General features: G+C 55.2%; 1 protein-coding gene across 5 annotated transcripts in view; it reads left to right on the top strand.

Annotated features, from left to right (window-relative positions):
* The window catches only part of PALD1 (phosphatase domain containing paladin 1), a 94631-nt gene extending 86942 nt beyond the window's left edge, over nucleotides 1-7689 (top strand). For all 5 annotated transcript variants that reach the window (XM_072823448.1, XM_072823449.1, XM_072823445.1 and 2 more), the window contains exons 19-20: nucleotides 3814-3969; nucleotides 5934-7689. In XM_072823448.1, the coding sequence (XP_072679549.1) occupies nucleotides 3814-3969; nucleotides 5934-6086 (309 nt within the window). In that variant the 3' untranslated portion in view covers nucleotides 6087-7689. The remainder of the gene's footprint in view (nucleotides 1-3813; nucleotides 3970-5933) is intronic.
* The last annotated feature ends 10123 nt before the right edge of the window (nucleotides 7690-17812 follow it).

The raw sequence follows: 17812 nt of genomic DNA on the forward strand, positions 1-17812 counted from the left end.
AAGATGTAAACCTCCTTATAATCTGAGCCTGACCCCAGGCTTGTTTTCAAGACTGATCACTCTTTGGGGAGCAGAAGAGGCCGAGAAGAGGCTGGAGCGCTCAGAGCAGGTTTCAGGAAAGCTAGGGCTCGGCCTGGGTCTGGAGGGACAAGTGGAGCAGAGCCCGACCTGGCGAAGGGGAAGGGCTTTCCAGGCAGGAGGAGGGCTGGGGGGAAGGGTATAGAGGCAAGAGTAAGGCAGGGTGTGGTTGAGCTTGACTGAGGCGAAAGGGCCCAGGGTGTCAGCAAGCTGGGCACTTGGAATTTGTGTCTTACCTGGGGACTCTGACACTGGGCAGTAACAACCTTGTCTAGCCTCATCTGCAAACTGGGTGTCCCTCTTCTGCATAGGGTTGCCAGGAGAGCATGTTGGGATCTAACAGTCAGTCCTGGATGTGACATGCTCACTCTGGCACGTGGCATGTGCTAGGCCCTGGACACACCTGGGGAGGTGCATCAGCCCTGCCTCAGTGGGTATCTTCCATGTGGCCAAGAAAGAGCAGCGCTTCCGGAGAGCCACCGCCGGCGATGCTCGGCCCACGTTGACGCCGGCTGACCGCAGGCTTCTCAAGCTGAAATGCCCAGCACCCTGGCCACCTTTCCTAGGCCCCTTCTATTTTAGGGCCCAGTCCCAATGGATGAACAAGGCTTGTCCAGCTCCACCACAGCTAATGACAGCCTAGCCTGCCAGGCCATTTAAAAACAGCTCCACTATTTTTATCAACAGGAGGAGGCTGGCCTAGCCTCCTCCCCAGACAGTGCCCACATGGGGTGATTTTAAGGAAACCAGGGCCTTGATAGGAAGATGGGCCATCATCTCAAATCACAGACTATGATCGTGCAGGATGTGTCCACGGAACCTTCTAGGGGGTGTCAGGTGTCACCTTTACTTGGGGTCCGAATTTAGAGATAATTCTATCCTACCTTGCCGGTAGGGCTCTGAAGGAATTACCCAGCCTCTCTGCCCTGAATATTCCTCAGACCCAGTCCTCTCTGGTGTCTCTGGGAGGAGCAGGCCCCTGTCCCCATGGGAGCCGGGGCTTGGAGAGGACAAGGCTGAGGTGGTTGTGCTCTTGGGCCAGCCCCAGAGCCCTCACCTGCTGCGACCCTCATGGGCTGGGGGAGGGGGGTGGCACAGAGGACAACTGCAGAGCACCCACAGTAGCCGGGCCAGGGGATTGAGACAGGGTGGGTAACCGGACCAGGATGGGCATCAAAGAGGCGGTGGTATTTGAGGTGCGGTGGGAAGAGGGAGGGGGCAGAAAGGTGATCTGAGGAGGGGAGGGGAGGAAGGGGCCAAGAGTGGGTGTATCCAAGGTAGACTGACAGGAGAGGGGGCACAGAGGAGGAGGCAATGGGGGGGAGACCGGGGCCCAGGACAGGGTATGGAAGGCAAGTGAGGCCCTGATCCTACAGGCAAAGGAGCCAGTGAGGGCTTCTGGCAGAGGTGAGGGTGGCAATGGCCCCATGGCTGCTGTAGGAGATGACTGGAGCAGGACCAGGTGCCTCTTGTCTTAAGGATCAACCAACCAGGTGCTCAAAAAAAATTTTTTTTTTGTTTAGAAATTAGGCAATGGACAAAAACAAAAGGTTTTACTGAGAGACAAAGTATGGCCAGTACACCACCGCTCCGCTATCCCTAAGGAGGGCAATGCTGCCCTGCACGAGGCCCTTCCACCCCCTTCCCTTCCACTGCCTGCTTATTGAACAGTCTCCATCCCTGGAGCTTATTGAACATTTTTCTTGGAAGAAGGAGGGAATCTCCCCCACAGTTTGGCCAGGAAAGAGCCATTTTAAACTACTTTCAATTAGCGCTCAAGAAACATCCCGTGGACATGGGGCCTGTGCCCTCTTCGTCCTCGTGTTGTAGCTCTCCCTGCTGTTCCGTGGCTTGCTGTGACTCTTCGTGGTTTATAGGTGCTTCCTCGTACCTTCTGCACCTGAGCAGTCCTACCTCCGGGAACATGGGAGCTGAGAGTTTAAATGGCAGAACCAGGCCCAGAGCCCAGTCGGGGAGCCCTCCGACTGGGCCCCATCACTGCCCACCTTCCACCCCCGCCCCATCCCCAGTGCTCCAGAGCCCCTTCTGGATGGTGTGGGTGGGCCGGCTGTGCAGGTTCCCGTGCACTTACTCAAACCCCAGGAAGGCTCTTACCTGAGGCAGAAGACAGAGGGGGGACCACGGGCCCTGCAGACAGTCCCAGTACGGCTCCTGGCTCTTGGGGCTGTGGGTCGTGTCATGTCGGGGGCAGTGGCCCAGAGGAGATGCACTGGGCTGAGGTGTGCCCATCCAGGTAGGCTTTCAGCTGTGGCCTAGCTTGGGGTGGGGGCAAAAGTGGGGTCCTTCCTGGTTCTGGGAGGCCCAGGGCTGGCTGTTAGCCCTCCTGAGGATGTTCCGGGTGCCTGAGGGAGCAGCCCCTGTGCTCTGTCTTCTTCCTGGAGTACAGAGAGCTGCTGGGGGCCCGGATGGAGGCCTGGAGGGTGTGCGGTGAGAAGGGGTGAGGTGAAGTGTGGCGTTCCTTCTCCTGGGCTCCCCGTCTGGGTGAGCTGCACATCTGTGTTGGGTCAGAGGAGCATCTCGGGCATGGTGCAGGGACACCCGTGCAGCAGGGAAGCTGACTCTGTGCGTCTTGGGGTGCCTATGATGTCCACACTGAGAAAGCCCCAAGAGGACCCCATCTAAATCCCTTTCCTCTTGAGCATTAGCTTCCTGTGAGCCTTCTATTAACCGGTCACTCCTACCCCTAAACCTTCAATGGTTCTCAGAAGCTAATGCCATGCTGCTGCACCCTGGCTGCACAGAGTCACCCCTGGCTGCACACAGTCTCCCCAGGAGCATCCCGTGTCTCACGGGCTCCCCTCTGATTGGTTTGGGCTGGGGCCTGGCATCTGTGTGCCAGGGTGGGAAGCCGGGCTAGGGCAGAGGGTGGGCTTCCTCAGCTGGCTGCCAGCCCAGGCCCCTTTCTTGTCTCTTCCCAGCCTCGTTCCGGCCAGACCAGCCCCTTCCAGTTCCCCGCCTGCTGGGCACCGTCCTCATGTCTGCACTGGCCCGTGGGCTGCTTGCTCTCTGCCCCCAAACCCCGGGCCCACACTGCCCCGCCAAATCCCACCCTCTCTGGGAAGCCTGTCTTTAATCATGTGGCAGTCCTTTATCTCTCTAGTGTGTCACCTGGCACCAGTCTCCTAGAAGGTGCCCAAGATGGCTTGTTAAAAAGATTGATGCCTTCCTCCTCACCCCAACACCCGCCCCCCCCATCTTTCTTCCTCAGCCACTGTATCTCTTGTTGATCCCCTGCCCTGGTGACCTTTCTAGGATCTATTCCAGCCTTGGGGGAGGAGGGCCAGGGCCGGAGGGCTGTATTCATTCACCCCCTCCTGCCCCTGCCCCTGAGCCATTTGAGAAAAGGGCAATGAAGTCAGTGAAGGACCAGTCGGGGTCAGAGGCCAAGATGAGGGTCCCCCTCCTGGCAGAGACACACTGCCCTGCCTGTGAGCAGCTGGAAGCCTGGGAGCCCAGGCCGCGGGGGTGGCGGGGAGGCCATGCTGTGCCCCCAGTTGGAGCCCCGATGGCTTCTCCTTGCCATCCGCTGGGCTCCCCTGTAACCTGAGCCAGGGCGATGCCCTTGACTGTGCTGTCCCAATCCCTGCCTCCTGTCCCGGCCTCGTGCCGAGGGCGGTGGGGGTGTGAGTGTGTCGGTGTGTAGAGCGTGTGTGGTGTGTCCTTGCCTGTTGGGTGGGGAGGACCCCCCGACTCCCACCCCGTGCCGTCCTGCAGGCGAGAGCGGCCAAATCGGAGCAGGAGGCCAGGAGGCTGCAGCTGCGGAGTCTGCAGTACCTGGAGCGTTACGTGTACCTGGTGCTCTTCAACGCTTACCTCCACCTGGAGAAGGCGGACTCCTGGCGGAGGCCCTTCAGCTCGTGGATGCGGGAGGTGAGAGGCGCAGGCTCCCGGTGGCCGGAGCGATCGGTTCTCTCCACAGGAGGCTTCCCCGACGAGGTCTTGTCTCGTTCAGCTGTGGGTGTCCAGTCCGGCGTCCGCACCTGGCCGGCGGCTGGGCAAAGTGGGATGAGTGGACAAAGGGAGAGGGAGGGTGTGGGGAGCAGCACGGGGCAGGGCGTCAGGCTGGGCCCTGCTCTGGGCACCCCCACCCCGGGACTGACGTTCTCTGGGTGCTTCCTGTGATCGCTGTGTTCACCCCTCGCTGTGCCCTGCGAGGCGCAAGGTGGCGTGGTGGCCTGTCCCCTGCCGCCTTCCAGCTATGACCTTGGACCAGCTGACCCTCAGCGCTAGGGGGGAGATCCTCTTGACTCTGTAGGTGCCACCCCCGAGCGATGTGATGGGGATTCCATGAGATACGTGGGGGGCCGTCTGCCAGGCCCCGTGTGAGCAGGTCTGCCTCACGTGGAGGAGACTGAGCACAGACCGGTGAGGCACTTGTCCTCGGTCAGCAGCAGAGCCAGGCCCTCCGCTCCGAGCCCACCACGTCTGGCCTGAGATGTGGCCTTTTGTTCCACACCCACCCCACATTGCCTCCTGGTTCTTCTAGTTCTTCTCTGGCTCAGCTGGTGGTTACAGGGGCAGAGCTGCTGCCTTAGCACCTCCAGGTCAGGAGACAGGCCTCCTTCCCCCCTTGGCAGAGCGGCCTATAATTGCCCCTCCACCAGGATGCTGGCGTCTCCTGGCCTTGCCAGCCTGTCCTGATAGTTCTAATCTGCACTCAAGGCTGGAGTTAGCTCCTGTGGGGCAGGTGGGTGGGAGGGTGGGACTGGTGACCCCAGCCAGAGTGGATAAGGAGGGGCACTGGGCCTAGGCATTGTGCGGGTGGGGTCAGAGCTGCCAGGGAACAGAGGCGGGGCGGGGGGCCACTGCAGTGCCTGGCGGCTGCTGGGTGGTTTATAGTGAGGACCAGCCTTGAGGGTGGTCTCTGGGCAGATGAGTGTAAAGTCAGGAAGCCTGTTAGGGGCTGGATCCCACCAAGGCCACATCGGGGCCATCCTCTTGGGCAGGCCTGGGCTTAGCTTCCTCTTTGGACCCCTGGGTATTGGGGGGAGCTTAGGACACTTATGTTTGGGTTCTGTTTGGAGAGTGGAAATTGGGGGAACCAGAGGCTGGGCAGGAGTGCGATGCCCTCCCCAGCTGAGCCTGGGTGGTGCATGTTGGGGGATGTCAAGGAAGGAGAGAGCTGGTTCAGCCAGGAGCATGGGCTCCAGCCTCAGGGGCTCTCAGTCCCTCCCTCCTGGGGATGAATGGAGGGTGGGGGTGAGGGTTGCCTTGGGACCTCTGGTCTGAGTGGAGCACATCCTCCCCATCTTCTAGGATGCTGGAGAGAGAAGGGGGCTGATTGTTGAATGGGTTGCATCTAGTGCCAGGCCTGGGGCCACCGGGCAACAGGGCTGATGGAGAATGTCCAGGGAGCCCCTGCCTGCCTGCCTGGTCCCCAACTGCAACAGCCAGCCACAGGGCTCTTGCTGGCTCCCACGCCCATGCCGCCTTCGCTAGCCCTCTGTGGGGTCCTGGCTGTAATGCCCAGAGCAGCCGGGCCTGCGACCCTGAGCATCTCAGTGGGAATACCCGGGCTTCATGGGCACAGGGGTACTTGGCCTCCTGCGCCACTCTTCTTCCTTACTGTCTGCTGGGTGCTTTCTGGGCTTCTGGAGCCCTCCATCATCGTCCTGGGGCATAGACACTGTTGTCCCCGTTATAAAGAAGCTGAAGCTCCTGGTCACCAAAAGGCAAACTTGCTCAGGTTGCAGAGCTGGTAGAAGGCCGTGCGGGGCCCCAGGCTCACCTGTGTGTTCGGCAGCCCGTTGAGGGGAAGAGGGTGTGGTGACGTGGCAGGGGGCAGGTGACCTCTCCCCGAGAGTACCGCCCCCATCTCTGTTGTCTTCCCCCAGGTGGCATCAAAGGCTGGTGTCTACGAGATCCTCAATCAGCTGGGCTTCCCGGAGCTGGAGAGCGTGCAGGCCCAGCCCTTCTCCAGACTGCGCTGCAGGTGGCAGGAGCAGAGCCGCAGCCCGGAGCCCTCAGCTGCCGGAGACTTCCTGTAGGACGTGCTGCCCCAGGCCCTGCCGCCCCCTCTTACAGGGCCCCGTGCAGGCTGGGGGTGCACCAGGTGCTCTTCAGGGGGAGTGGTCCCGAGGAGCCCATTCCTCAGCTTCCCAGAGAGCCTGGGGTGGGGTGGGCACCCTTTATTAAAACCAGCTTTTTATAGGACAAGTAGCGCACAGTTATACTTGTAAACAGCAGCCGCGTGGACCTCTGGGAAGGCCTCGTGTGTGCCTTGCAGGCTGCAGACGGTTTCCAAGGAGCTCAGTGCCAGCCAAAGCTCTCGCCATGTCCATGCACGCCCTCCTCTCCCGCCTCAGTGAGGTCCTCACAGCCTTGGGTGCAGAGCTGCTTTCCCCATCTTGTGTTCTCTTGCTGCCCTCCCCACTCGGCCTCTCCCCACTTGCTGCCTCAGCCCTGCCCTGGGGCCCCTGGCTCCCCAGTGAGTGGACAGGCTCTGGTGGATTTGTCACCTCACCGGCAGCTGTACCAGTTTCCTTGCCTCTCATGCCCTGTCTCCAACCTGGAGATTCCAAGAAGCACAACTACTGTCCTGCTGGGTCTGGCGGAGGCTCTGCCTCTTGTTCCCTTCCCCCTGTCCCTCCCCTGGGGCCGGCGGGACCGAGGAGGTCCCCAAGGAGCTAGAAGGGAGGAGTCCCTGTCGGGGGTAAGGCCCTTCTAGGTGGATGCAGCCCCGTGGAAGAGGCCTGCTCCATTTCCCTGGGAGCCAGGGTGGGAGGTGCAGAGAGAGCCCAAGCCCCCAGAGGCAGGTCCCTGTGCACGTCTTCCCTGCCTTGGAGCCCCGCTGGGCCCCATGTCCCCCGCCGCTACAGCAGGAGCCCCGAGGACTGCTGGGTGACCCTGAGTGAACAGTGGAGTATGTGAGTCTCCGGGCCAAGGGAAGTTCCAGGCCATTCTTGCTGAGGACCCCTGAGCTTCACTCCAGAGGGAGCAGAGGGGCCGAGGCATGGTGAGCGGGAAGCCTCGGGAACAGCTCTGTCCCCACAGTGGGAAGGCTGCTGGGCCTTGAGTCTTGCGCTTCTTCCTCTGGGGCCCACTGTCCACCAAAGCCCTGGGGGCTGTGGCTGGTGCAGAGGCCGCCCTCCTGGCCTGGCTCTTGGTGGCCCGGGAGCCCTCCCTGGGTGGGTGCGTGCACTTCTGCAGAAAAACAGGTGGGTGGACGTGTCTCTGGTCACGGGAGAAGAGGCCAGAGTTGTTCACATCTACCCACTATTGGAAAACATTTGGCCTTCTTGGCTGAAGTCTTCTGCAAAACTACTGTATGTTCACTACCTTTTCCCATTTGTTTTTGTTTTTATTTTTGCATCTATTAGAGAGTTTTCATTTCTTTGCAGACAAGGTCTAGATGAGGGGTCAGAGATTAGGCTGAACTGGGAGGGATCCTCTGTGTTCTCACGGGTGGCCCTGACTTTCAGCGGTGCTGGGACCACTGGCCGGTTGCTGCGCCTCTTTGCCTCAGTTTCCCCGTTTGTAAAATGGGAGAATAATACTTGCCTACCTACCTCACAGGGGTGTTGTGAGGATTCATTTGTGATTTTTTTTTTTGTACAGAGCTTTTGAGCATTAAAAATGGCTAAATGTGAAGTGTGCCTGTCTGCTCTAACATCTGTAGTACGTTCTAGAACTGATGCTCCTTCAGAGTAATGGGTGGGCAAGGTGAGTTGAAAGCACCAGTTCTCAGAGAAGGTAGGTTTTTCCAGACATCCCTCTTTTTCTTCACATCCTTAATGTATGACTGTCTCACTCTGGATGCCCAGGGCTGAGCCTCTCCTTGAAGAAAGCCATGTAACAGGCTAATTCATGCTGAAGTGTGAAGGACTGTCGTGTTGTTCAGGGACATGGAGCAACATGGAAATTCAGGGGCTGTGACAGAGGGTGAACCTCAGGCTCTACTCCCTCCTCTCACTCTTGCAGGCTTTGCTTGGCCTCTTTTAGCCCCCAAATTCTTGGACACAATGGCATCGAGAGGTTGGTGTGTAAAGAGGCAGAGAGCACCGACCCCAGGCTCCTCTCCATGCTCTCCCAGCGTTAGGGGAATAAGACCCCCTGGGTTGTATTTCCACGGTCAGCTGGAGGTGGTCAGAATGGAACCCAAAGCTCCATGTGCTAGGGTTGGTGATCTTCCCAGCCTGGGAGGGGAGGCCTCCTGGGGTTATTTCCCAGCACGACAGAGCCTAAGGATGCTCCACGTGGCTTCTGAATGGGAACGCAGAGACATGCATACCGGCGTGTGTGCGTAGGTGTGCGTGGTGTTGGAGGGGACGCTTCTTGGCCCAGGGTCAGAAGGTCTGGGTAGGGATATAGCAGCGCGGATGCTGTGTTCACGGGTGTGTCCCCTCAGGCTCCCTGGGCCTGTCCAGCCCGTGGGAGGGCATCTGGCAGGTAGGTGGCAGTACTGGATCCCATGCCCGTAGCTCCTATGGTCCAGGGCATCGGAAGCCTCTGTTAAATGAGTGAATACAAAAAATAATAACTAAATGAGTGAATACACGTGAGACCTTAGAACAGACCCTGACATGCCGTAAGCTTGCAGTCAGTTTTAGCCAACTTTGCAAAGTCTCCCTGCAGATCCTTTTGGGGTGCTCAGGAGTAGTCTCTCACTTATCCTGTGTCTGGTCATCACTGTGGGGGCATCCCTACTGCTTCTGGAACTTCAGACATCACTGAGGCCCTCCCTTGCTCAAGTGCCCAGGTTAGGCGGTGTCATGTAGGACAGGGCCTGGGGTCTGCGTTTACTTGTAGTTGAGGAACTTGCCTAGGTCCCTTGGCTGAGCTGTCGCCCTATCCTCCGCCAGCCCCTTGAGGGCCCAGCACCTAGGCCAGCAGCCTCGATGTGCCCAGCTGCCACTCTCTTACCCTGTGTTCTTTCCCAAAGGCTTCTGAGTCTTCTGGGGACCTTGCCACATCAGTTTGCCCCTGGGCCTAGACCAGATGGGCCTTCCCTGGGACCCTACCCGACTTAGGGGCGTACCTGTGGGTGCTAATGAGCACATGCAGGCTTCTGTATCTAAGGGTGTAGGTTGGAGACGGCACGTAGGTGGGCTGTGGGCAGTGATTCAACTGGGCTGTGACGGACAGCCCCGCCTTCCAGGGCCTGTGGTATTTCGGGGAAGACAGTCAACAAGTCATCCACACTGGGTATGGCGAGAACTGAGATGGCGCAGGCTGCCCGTACGCAGAGCAGTGAGTACGGTTCAAGGTCAGAGTTCAGCCCGGGGTCCTGGCTTCCATTGCTGTTGTCTGACGGAGCTTCTAGAACAAAGAAACACCAAGGACATGGACCTTGGGGCCTGGAGTCAGGCCACCTCACCCCAGGACCCCCACAGCACAAATGATCAGCGTTCTTTCTGACCCTGCTTACTCTCCCTGCCTGGACCAGACTCCAGGAATTGGCCATATTCTGTGGAAGGGGGACCCCTCAGAGGGCCTTTGGCTTCTCTGCTCATCCCAAGAACCAGTTTAGGATGAGCTGGAAAAATGGAGCGCCCACCCAGATGTTACCTGACAGGTCTTCCTTGCCAGGTCCAACCTCGGGTCCCACAGCCTCACCCCCAGCAGAACCCGCACCATCAGATCTTCACATTGGTTTTACCTTACAATAGGCTGTTTGTCTGTTTCTCACATAAGTAAGGCATGGTCAGCAGCCAGTTATGAAAATTCAACCAGTCTCTTTATCCCCCCCAGCCCCCACCCCCGCTCCACCCTCTGGCTGTTGAAGCACACCCCTCTCTGCTCCGGGAGCCAGAATGCTTTCAGCCTGCGTACCCTGACATTTGAGATTGTGGGTGAGTCACCTTGTCTCTCTGAGTCTCAAGCGTCCCCACTGTAAGTGAGATTAAAATACTTATTCTGTAGGGGAAGATCAAACCTGATGTAGGGGCCCAGTGCCGTGCCTTAGCGCAGGGGAGTTCCTGCAGGAATGGTCTCTGCTGAGTTTGTTAATATGAGACCCGGAGCAAAGGAGTCCGGCTGAGGTGTCACCACAGTAGTGACGTGGACATGGGAGACTCCCTGGAAGTCGGGGAAGCTTGAGCCAGTAGGCGGGTAATGCTGGGGAGCCAGAGGCCCATGGGTGCCCCCAGCTCCCCGGGAGGCTGAGCTCCCCCCAAGTCTCCTTCCCTCCAGGAGGAGCCAGTTCGAGGGGACGAAGGCACTCCTCAGTGTCTCAGGTGGCTGTTAGGGAAGCCATGCTGACGTCTCTAACAACCAGCGCAGGTGTGGGGCAGCCTGGCCCAGAGGGAGCCGGCATCAGGGCGGATCCCTGGGTGAGCTGACCAGAGAGTGTTTCTTAAATTTGTTGGCAGTTGGATGAGGGCAGACAACCCGGCTTCCAGAAAATTGCCCTGCCCTCCCTTCTCCAGGAGGGGCCACGGGTCGTACGGACTGTGGCCAGGACACCGCTGCTCTGTCTGCCTTGTGGATAAGAGGGGTGGAGAAGAGACGAGGACAGAAAGAGTCGATACCCCCAAATCTGCATGTGGCAGTGCAAACCTCCGATTATTTCTAAATAAAGGGAATACCCCATTTTAAAGGTTTTCAATATGCACCTCCCGCGTGTGCTCTAGAAAGGTCCTTTTTTGCTGTCCTACGTGAGCATGCTGTTTCCCACTCTTGCCAGCACTGCTTGCTACACTTTTAAAGTTTTTGCCATTTTGTGGCTCAAAATAGAATCTCATAATTTTGTTTACTTTTGTGTTTTTTTTAATATGAACTTAATTTCGTGTGTATTGGCCACTTGTGTTTTTTTATGAATTGTCTGTGTCCTTTGCTGACTTTTTCTTTGGGGCGTTTGTCTTTTCCTTCTTGATTTATAAAGATGGTAACGCTTGCTTTCCCATATATGTTTCACTATTTTTAGCCTCACAATGTCATCAGACACATGCGTTCCCTTAGAGCCTGTCCCCTTCGTCCTTCTATGCCCTCAGCCTATTGGTTCTTAGATCAATAACCTTTGCTTATTTTATTAGGTTCTCTATGACTTAGTCAGGTGCTGTATTTGGCTTTGTTTATAGTCACATCCCATTTGGTACTCCAACAAGACCCCAAGGTAGTTTTAGGATTCCCATTTTACAGATAGGGATACTGAGGCCCAGAGAGTGTCTGATTCCAGGCCCAGCTCATTTCAGAGGTGGGTGTCGGAGCTAGCAATATTGGGATTCTCTTTGGTAGTGGAATCCTCTTTGACATTTTCAAGGATTGGAATCCTTCTGGAGGAGTGCCCTAGCTCTCTCTGGTTGGGTGGGGCAGGCGTTGTGGGGGACAGATGATTTCTCTGAAAACCCTCCCTCAAGGTCTTGTGGTTCTCGGACTCGATGTTGTTCAAACCCGTATGTTCTTTCAAGAGGTTCCCCTCAACGCCCACAAGAAATGCTTGTTTCCTATGAGTCACAGTGACAGATTTTCTAAGACTTGGACCTTTTAAGTGTGACTTCATATCTCCTCTTAGTGGATTCCTTCCTTTTCCTACCATCTGCTCACGTCACCCATGCGCAGAGCCTATGGGACAGCATGTCTACACTCTCCTGAAGGAACTGTCATTCTCTTTGAACTATGTGAGGCCGTCTTCTGGGCTGAATTAAATACCACCGGTTTATGACAATACCCACTTCCCCCTTCTTACTCTGACATTTGAGGTCACCCATCTTTTTAACTTTTCCAATCTGATGAGGAAAACAGTAGTCTTATTTTTATGTTAATGTGACTTTTCCAATTACTATTGAGATGGAACGTCTTTTCATATGTTTATTGGCCCTTTGAATTTATTCTCTTATGGGTTTATTTTTCCATCAGGTTGTCTTTCTTAGGTTAATAGGCCTAGGGACGCCTGGATGGCTTAGCGCCTGGATGGCTTAGCGGTTCAGCATCTGCCTTCAGCTCGGGGTGTGGTCCTGAGGTCCAAGGATGAGTCCCACATCGCACTCCCTGCGAGTGAGCCTGCTTCTCCCTCTGCCTGTGTCTCTGCCTCTCTCTCTGTGTGTCTCATGAATAAATGAACAAAATCTTTTAAAAAAAGATTAATAGGTATATAAATGTTTAATATGATCTATTTAGTTCATAGATAGGTAGTTGGCTAGATGTACAGCAAGTTCTTTCACTCAGTCTACCTGGTCTTAGTCACTATTTTATTTTAAAAATACTTTATTTATATGTTTGAGAGGGAGAGAGCACAGGTCAGGGAAGGGGTGGAAGGAGAGGGAGAAGCAGGTTTCCTGCTGAGCAGGGAGCCTGATGCAGGCCTTGATCCCAGGACCCTGAGATCATAATCTGAGCTAAAGGTAGATGCTTAACTGACTGAGCCACCCAGGCGCACCCTGGGCATATGCTCTCATTTCTCTTGGTTAGATACCTAGGAGGAGAGTGACGCACACGCCAGGTGTGTGTTAGACCTTTTAAGAGATTGCCACACTGATGAGCAGTTTCATCTCCACCAACAGAGTGTGAGGGTTCCAGTACCTCTACATCTTTACCAACACTTGGTATCATCTGTATCTGTAACGTTAGCCGTTCTGAGAGGTATGTAGTGGATCTAGTCCCATCCCCGCCCTCCGGTCACATTTTAAATGTATAACATTTCTAGTTCATTCTTTTATGGGGTTGGATAAAGCCTCATCTCTTTGAAGATCTTGTTATCTGAAGGCTGATTTGGTTAGTCCTGGTTCCTTGGGTGTTCGTTCTTCAGTGAGTGGGGCACTTGTCTTTCGTGTTGTCGGTTGTCCCCAGCGGCTGATGAATTTTGGTTGTGCGCTCATCTTTGTCTTGAGATTTCAGACTAACCTGATTGTAAGATCCGTGCCTACTTAGCACAGCCTGAACTGGCAACTCCAGGGGAGGGATGGGACATGCTGATACCAGTGCGGGCCAGTGGCTGCCCTTCTGGCAGGGATGCCCCCAGGTGCTAGGTGTACTCCAGGGTGCTGCCCTCCGTGCCTTGCTCCCTGCTACTACATGGGGTAACCTCCACTGCTACCTTGACTTGATCCAGGCTACTTAGGGGGCCCAGGGTGAGTCAGACTCTCCAGATGCCTCTGCTGGAATGTTCCTAGCCATGCCACAATGGGGGCCCAGGCTTCATCCTGCTTCCTGGCTTGGCATCTCTGAGCTGGAAGCTTCCTTAAAGCAGGTTCATCCTCTCACAGAGGCCTTACCCACACGGCCTGTGGGCTTGCCCTCCCCCTTGCCTGACCCATCTCACGGGTCTTCTATCTTTCAGGGACTTGTCACAGTTTCCAACCGACCTCTTCTTACTCCAGAACTGGCATAGAATTTTAAAACTGTACACTATTTATGACATCTTAAGGACTTTGGGTTGGAAAAGGGAAATCAGAGCATATTTTTAATCTTAATTTTTAAATATAAATAGTTTATACTGTATGCCAGACCCTGTGGCCATCAGGATTCTGGCAGAGAATGAATGGTAGCCTTAGCTTGGATTGCCATGAGAATTTAATGCAAGGACCATTTACAGAGGTGTGCGCAGGTTAAGGGGACCAGCTAGGAATAGTGAGACTGCCAGGAGCTAGTATGGGGGCAAGTGGTAACCACCCCTGGACCTGTAAGAGATGGGGGCAGCACGCATTCCCTGAGCCTGCTGGAGGTATCTTCAGGGAAATCTGGGGACATTTTAACCCCCCAAATCAAGGACAAATTCGTGGAGTGGGGGTTAATGACAGGTTTTCAAGTAGACAAAGGGGTTGTAACACACTGTCCAGGTCCTTATTTTGTTCCTTTGTCCTCGACTGAAAATGTCAATGTGGACCTGCCTCTGGAAGCCTCGCTCTGCTCCATCTACCCAAAGAAGCAGCTGCTTAGAGCTTGTGTCCTAGAAGCTGCAGACAGTTCTGAAAGGCACCTGCTGGAGCGGCCTGGGCACGGGCTCTGCTGGGTGCCTGGGTGGTATTTCTAGCAAGGTGGGTGGGGGTGGCGGTTTCCCCGGCTTTTCCAGAGGGGAACGAACACAGGTGTGTTTATGCATTTCACAGAGGGAGGTTATGTCCTTGTGCATTGGGTTCAATTTCCTCTTAAGGGTTTTGGGAGAGAATCTGAAGAATGTGGGCTCTGAGTGGCCCAAGCAACCTGCTGCATCTAACCCCCTTGGACGGGAAACCCTGGTGGGGGGGAGGTTGGGGGGGTTATGAAAGCTCCAGGGAGCTGGAGGAGCTGGCCATGTGTAATGACCCCACTCCCTTGTGGTTGCCAGGGTCCCTCCCTCCCTCCTGCATGCGCGGTTACTGCAGTCCAGACAGGCCCTGGTCTGTCCTGCCTGCGACTCCCTGTCAAGTCAGCATCAGCACACTGGCTGGTTCTCCTCTGCTAGGCCCCTTCTCTCCTTGGCTGAGGACCTGGCTTCCTACAGAGGTTTTTCCAGGGCAGGTTTGCTGAGGAGGGAGCAGGTCTCTGGGAGGGGAGGGGAGAGCAGTGAGCTGAGGACCTGGGTCCTTCTGTCTCCATGAGTGTGCAGCGTCTCCATGGGTGAGTCCTCAGCTGACAGGTGCTATTGTGCACCTAATATGTGCCCGATCAATTGCTTCAATGGCCCCAGCCTCAGTCTCTGCATCTCTAAAATGGAGTTGCTAACGCTCCCCTGCCCCAGATGCTCTCCTTGAGCTCCAGCAGGATTCCCCAATTGTCTGTGGAACCAGAGGCAGTATGGGCATCCGCCCATAAGCGGGGTCCCTTTCTGATGCTGCTGTACTCGGCATGTTTGTAGGCGCCACCACGTTAGGTCCTTTCCCACGGAAGCGCACGTGCGATTTAGCTGTTAGTCTGTCCAAGTGATGCATGGTGGGCTGGGTAGTTGCTGGAGAAGCCAGTTGTCCCAGGTCACTTAACAAGTAAGGGTGTAGCCCCCCATACACATCTGGTCTGGGAGGGCTTGGGGAATGCTCTTCCCTCCCGATGGTACCTATAAAGGCCCTTTTGCCCAGTTTCATTGATAAAACAAAGACCATAAACAAATGTTTTTTTTTTTTTTAATAGTTGTGGGGACATATTAGGGGAAGAAATGACCATGATGTCTATATCACTGAAGTGTTTCCAAGGAAAGCCCTAGTATTATTTTCACATTTGCTACAGATTCTAGTCAAGAATAAGCTCCCGTGTGCCCTGGCTGGGGTCCCTGCAGCACCTGCTTCAAGTACCAGAGAGGAGTCACAAGGAGTCACTCAGAGTTTATAAGCTAATTTGCACGGTTTGCTTAATAAGCACATTTGCACAGTTTAAATGGTTTCCAAAGGACTTGAAAGCATTTTGGGTTCTTAACAAAGTCATAGAATTCCCTGCCATCTCATTTGCCCGTGAATTGGTTCTGCAAACTATATTTTTGTTTTGTTTTTGAAATCACAAACAGATGTTTATGTTTAGACTGCCGGCTCCAGTTAAACACAGGCTTTTCTACTTCTCCTCTGCCCAGCTCACTCCATCAGGGGTGGGAAGTGGGGGTCCGGCCAGGCTGCAGTCGGGTCCCGGCCCCTCCCCTGAGCTGCCTCCAGCGTCTGGCTGCTCCCTTTACAGCTCCTGTCCGGGAGAGGATGGCCCTTGGGAAGAAAGGGAGTGGGCTTGCCAGGCCAGTCTGCAGGGCTTTGAACAAGCCCTTGTTCTGTCCTGCCTGCGGAGTCTTTGCCTACCAGCTGAGGTCAGAGTGACAGAGGAGTGTCTGCAGGCTACTCCAGAGAGATGCTCTGCAAATGCATGCTCCCCACTTTTCCTTCAAGCTTCCTGGAATTCCCAATTCAGCCATCCCCATGGTCTTTTGGTCCAGAGAGTGGGTGTGGGAGCTGAGGGTATGGCTCACTGAGTGCCCCAGGGTGGGGAACCCAGGATGCCCCTAGTTCTAGCCCCCGGAGAGCTGTGGGCAGCCTGTGTGAATCATTTCCAAATGCCGTGGAGAGCAGAGGGAATGGCCAGGGTAGGCTTGCAGGGCAGGATGGACCTGGGCCGAAGGAGTGGGGAGCCAGAGAGGAAAGAGGGGCCCCCCATGAGCCCTCAGCTCTGTCTGGGAGGAAAGGAGAGATTTAGGGTGGTGGGCATCGCCTCAGGTCTGCAGCAGCTAGGGGTCTGTTGCCCTGCGAAGGTCTGGGGGCTGGTGCAGGACGTGTACTCTGGACCGTGGGGAGCACAACTTCTGGTTCAAATCTCACCCTTTCCGGCATCCAGCAATGCAGGAATGTGAAGAAGTTACCATGCCTTCTTGAGCCTCAGTTTCCTTATCTGTAAGTGAGGCTTTAGGAAAACAAAATGAAATAATGCATATTTACACAGGGCCTGCCCCATAGCGGCCACTTCAGTCATGGTAGATGAAGGTAAAAGCAAACAGAAACCCCTAGTGTCCCATCCTCACGTTTGTGCCTCTTATGCACCTATGTCTGTGACCAGGGGCACCTTGGCTGGCTCTGGGGGGTTCCTTTCTCCAAGTATATCAGCTCCCCACACCACCATGGGGCAGCAGGGAACCTGGTCCTTTACAAGGGGAAGCCTTAGAAGGTGAGGATGGGGGAACCCACAGCTCTCCCTCCAGCCCAGCCCAGCCTCAGCATTCCTTGCCTGCCTTCTCAGGAGCTGGGCGCCTGTGTTCACTGTCTCACCCACTCCTGGCTCATAAGTCCTTTGGGGGCAGAAATGTATGTCAACATCTATTCACTCACCAATGCTTATATGCCAGGCCCGTGCTCGGGGCTACGGATCCAGTTATGATAAGACAGGACGACTTAGCATACTGGGTAAGAGAACCCCGCCACCCAGAAACAGGTGCCCACCCATTCAGCTTCCTACCCCTGCCCCTGCGTGAGCGTGAGGATGGTCTCCCCATTGGTGGATCTGTGTTCGAGTCCTGATTCGAACACAGGAAGGACAGGGCAGAGACTGGCTAAGACGCCAGTGGCCGGCTATGGAAACAATTTGGTGGTTTCTCAAAGGTTAAACATAGAACAACAGCGTGACCCAGCAATTCCACGCCTCGGTATGTACGAAAAGAAGCGAAAGCAGAGACTCAAACAGATACTTACACCCCAGGGTTCCTAAGCGGTGTTGTTCACAATGGTCAAAAAGTGGAAACAACCCAAGTGTCCATGGACAGATGACTGAACAAACGAAGCGATGGACATGTTGGTTGGAATATTATTTAGCCATAAAAGGAGCAAAGTCCTGCCACGAGCTGTGATGTGGATGGATCTTGGAAACACTGCTTAGTGAGAGGAGCCAGACACAGAAGACAAACATTGTGTGATGCCACTTATACGAGGCACCTAGAACAGGAGTTACAGAGGCTGGGTGGCGGGAAGGGGGGCTCACGGTTCACAGGGCGCAGAGTTTTTGCTGGAGATAATGGAAAAGTTCTTTTTTTAAAATATTTATTTATTCATGAGAGACAGAGACAGACACAGGCGGAGGGAGAAGCAGGCTCCATGCAGGAAGCCCGACACGAGACTCGATCCCGGGTCTCCAGGATCAGTTCTTGGGCCGAAGGCAGACGCTAAACCGCTGAGCCACCCGGGAATCCCCAATGGAAAAGTTCTAAGCAGAAATAGGCTTACACAACATTGTGGCTGTATTCAACACCACTGAACTGTGCACCCACAAATGGTTAGAAAGATGCCATACTCTGTATATTTTATGACGTTTGTAAAAAGCGATTGGCATAGAGAGATTCATTCCTCCCCCTGTGGGCATCCCCCTAAAGTGGGTCCCGTCCAGCCACTCTGAGGCATGGAGG

This window comes from Canis lupus, chromosome 4, assembly GCF_048164855.1.
Source record: "Canis lupus baileyi chromosome 4, mCanLup2.hap1, whole genome shotgun sequence".
NCBI lineage: Eukaryota > Metazoa > Chordata > Mammalia > Carnivora > Canidae > Canis > Canis lupus.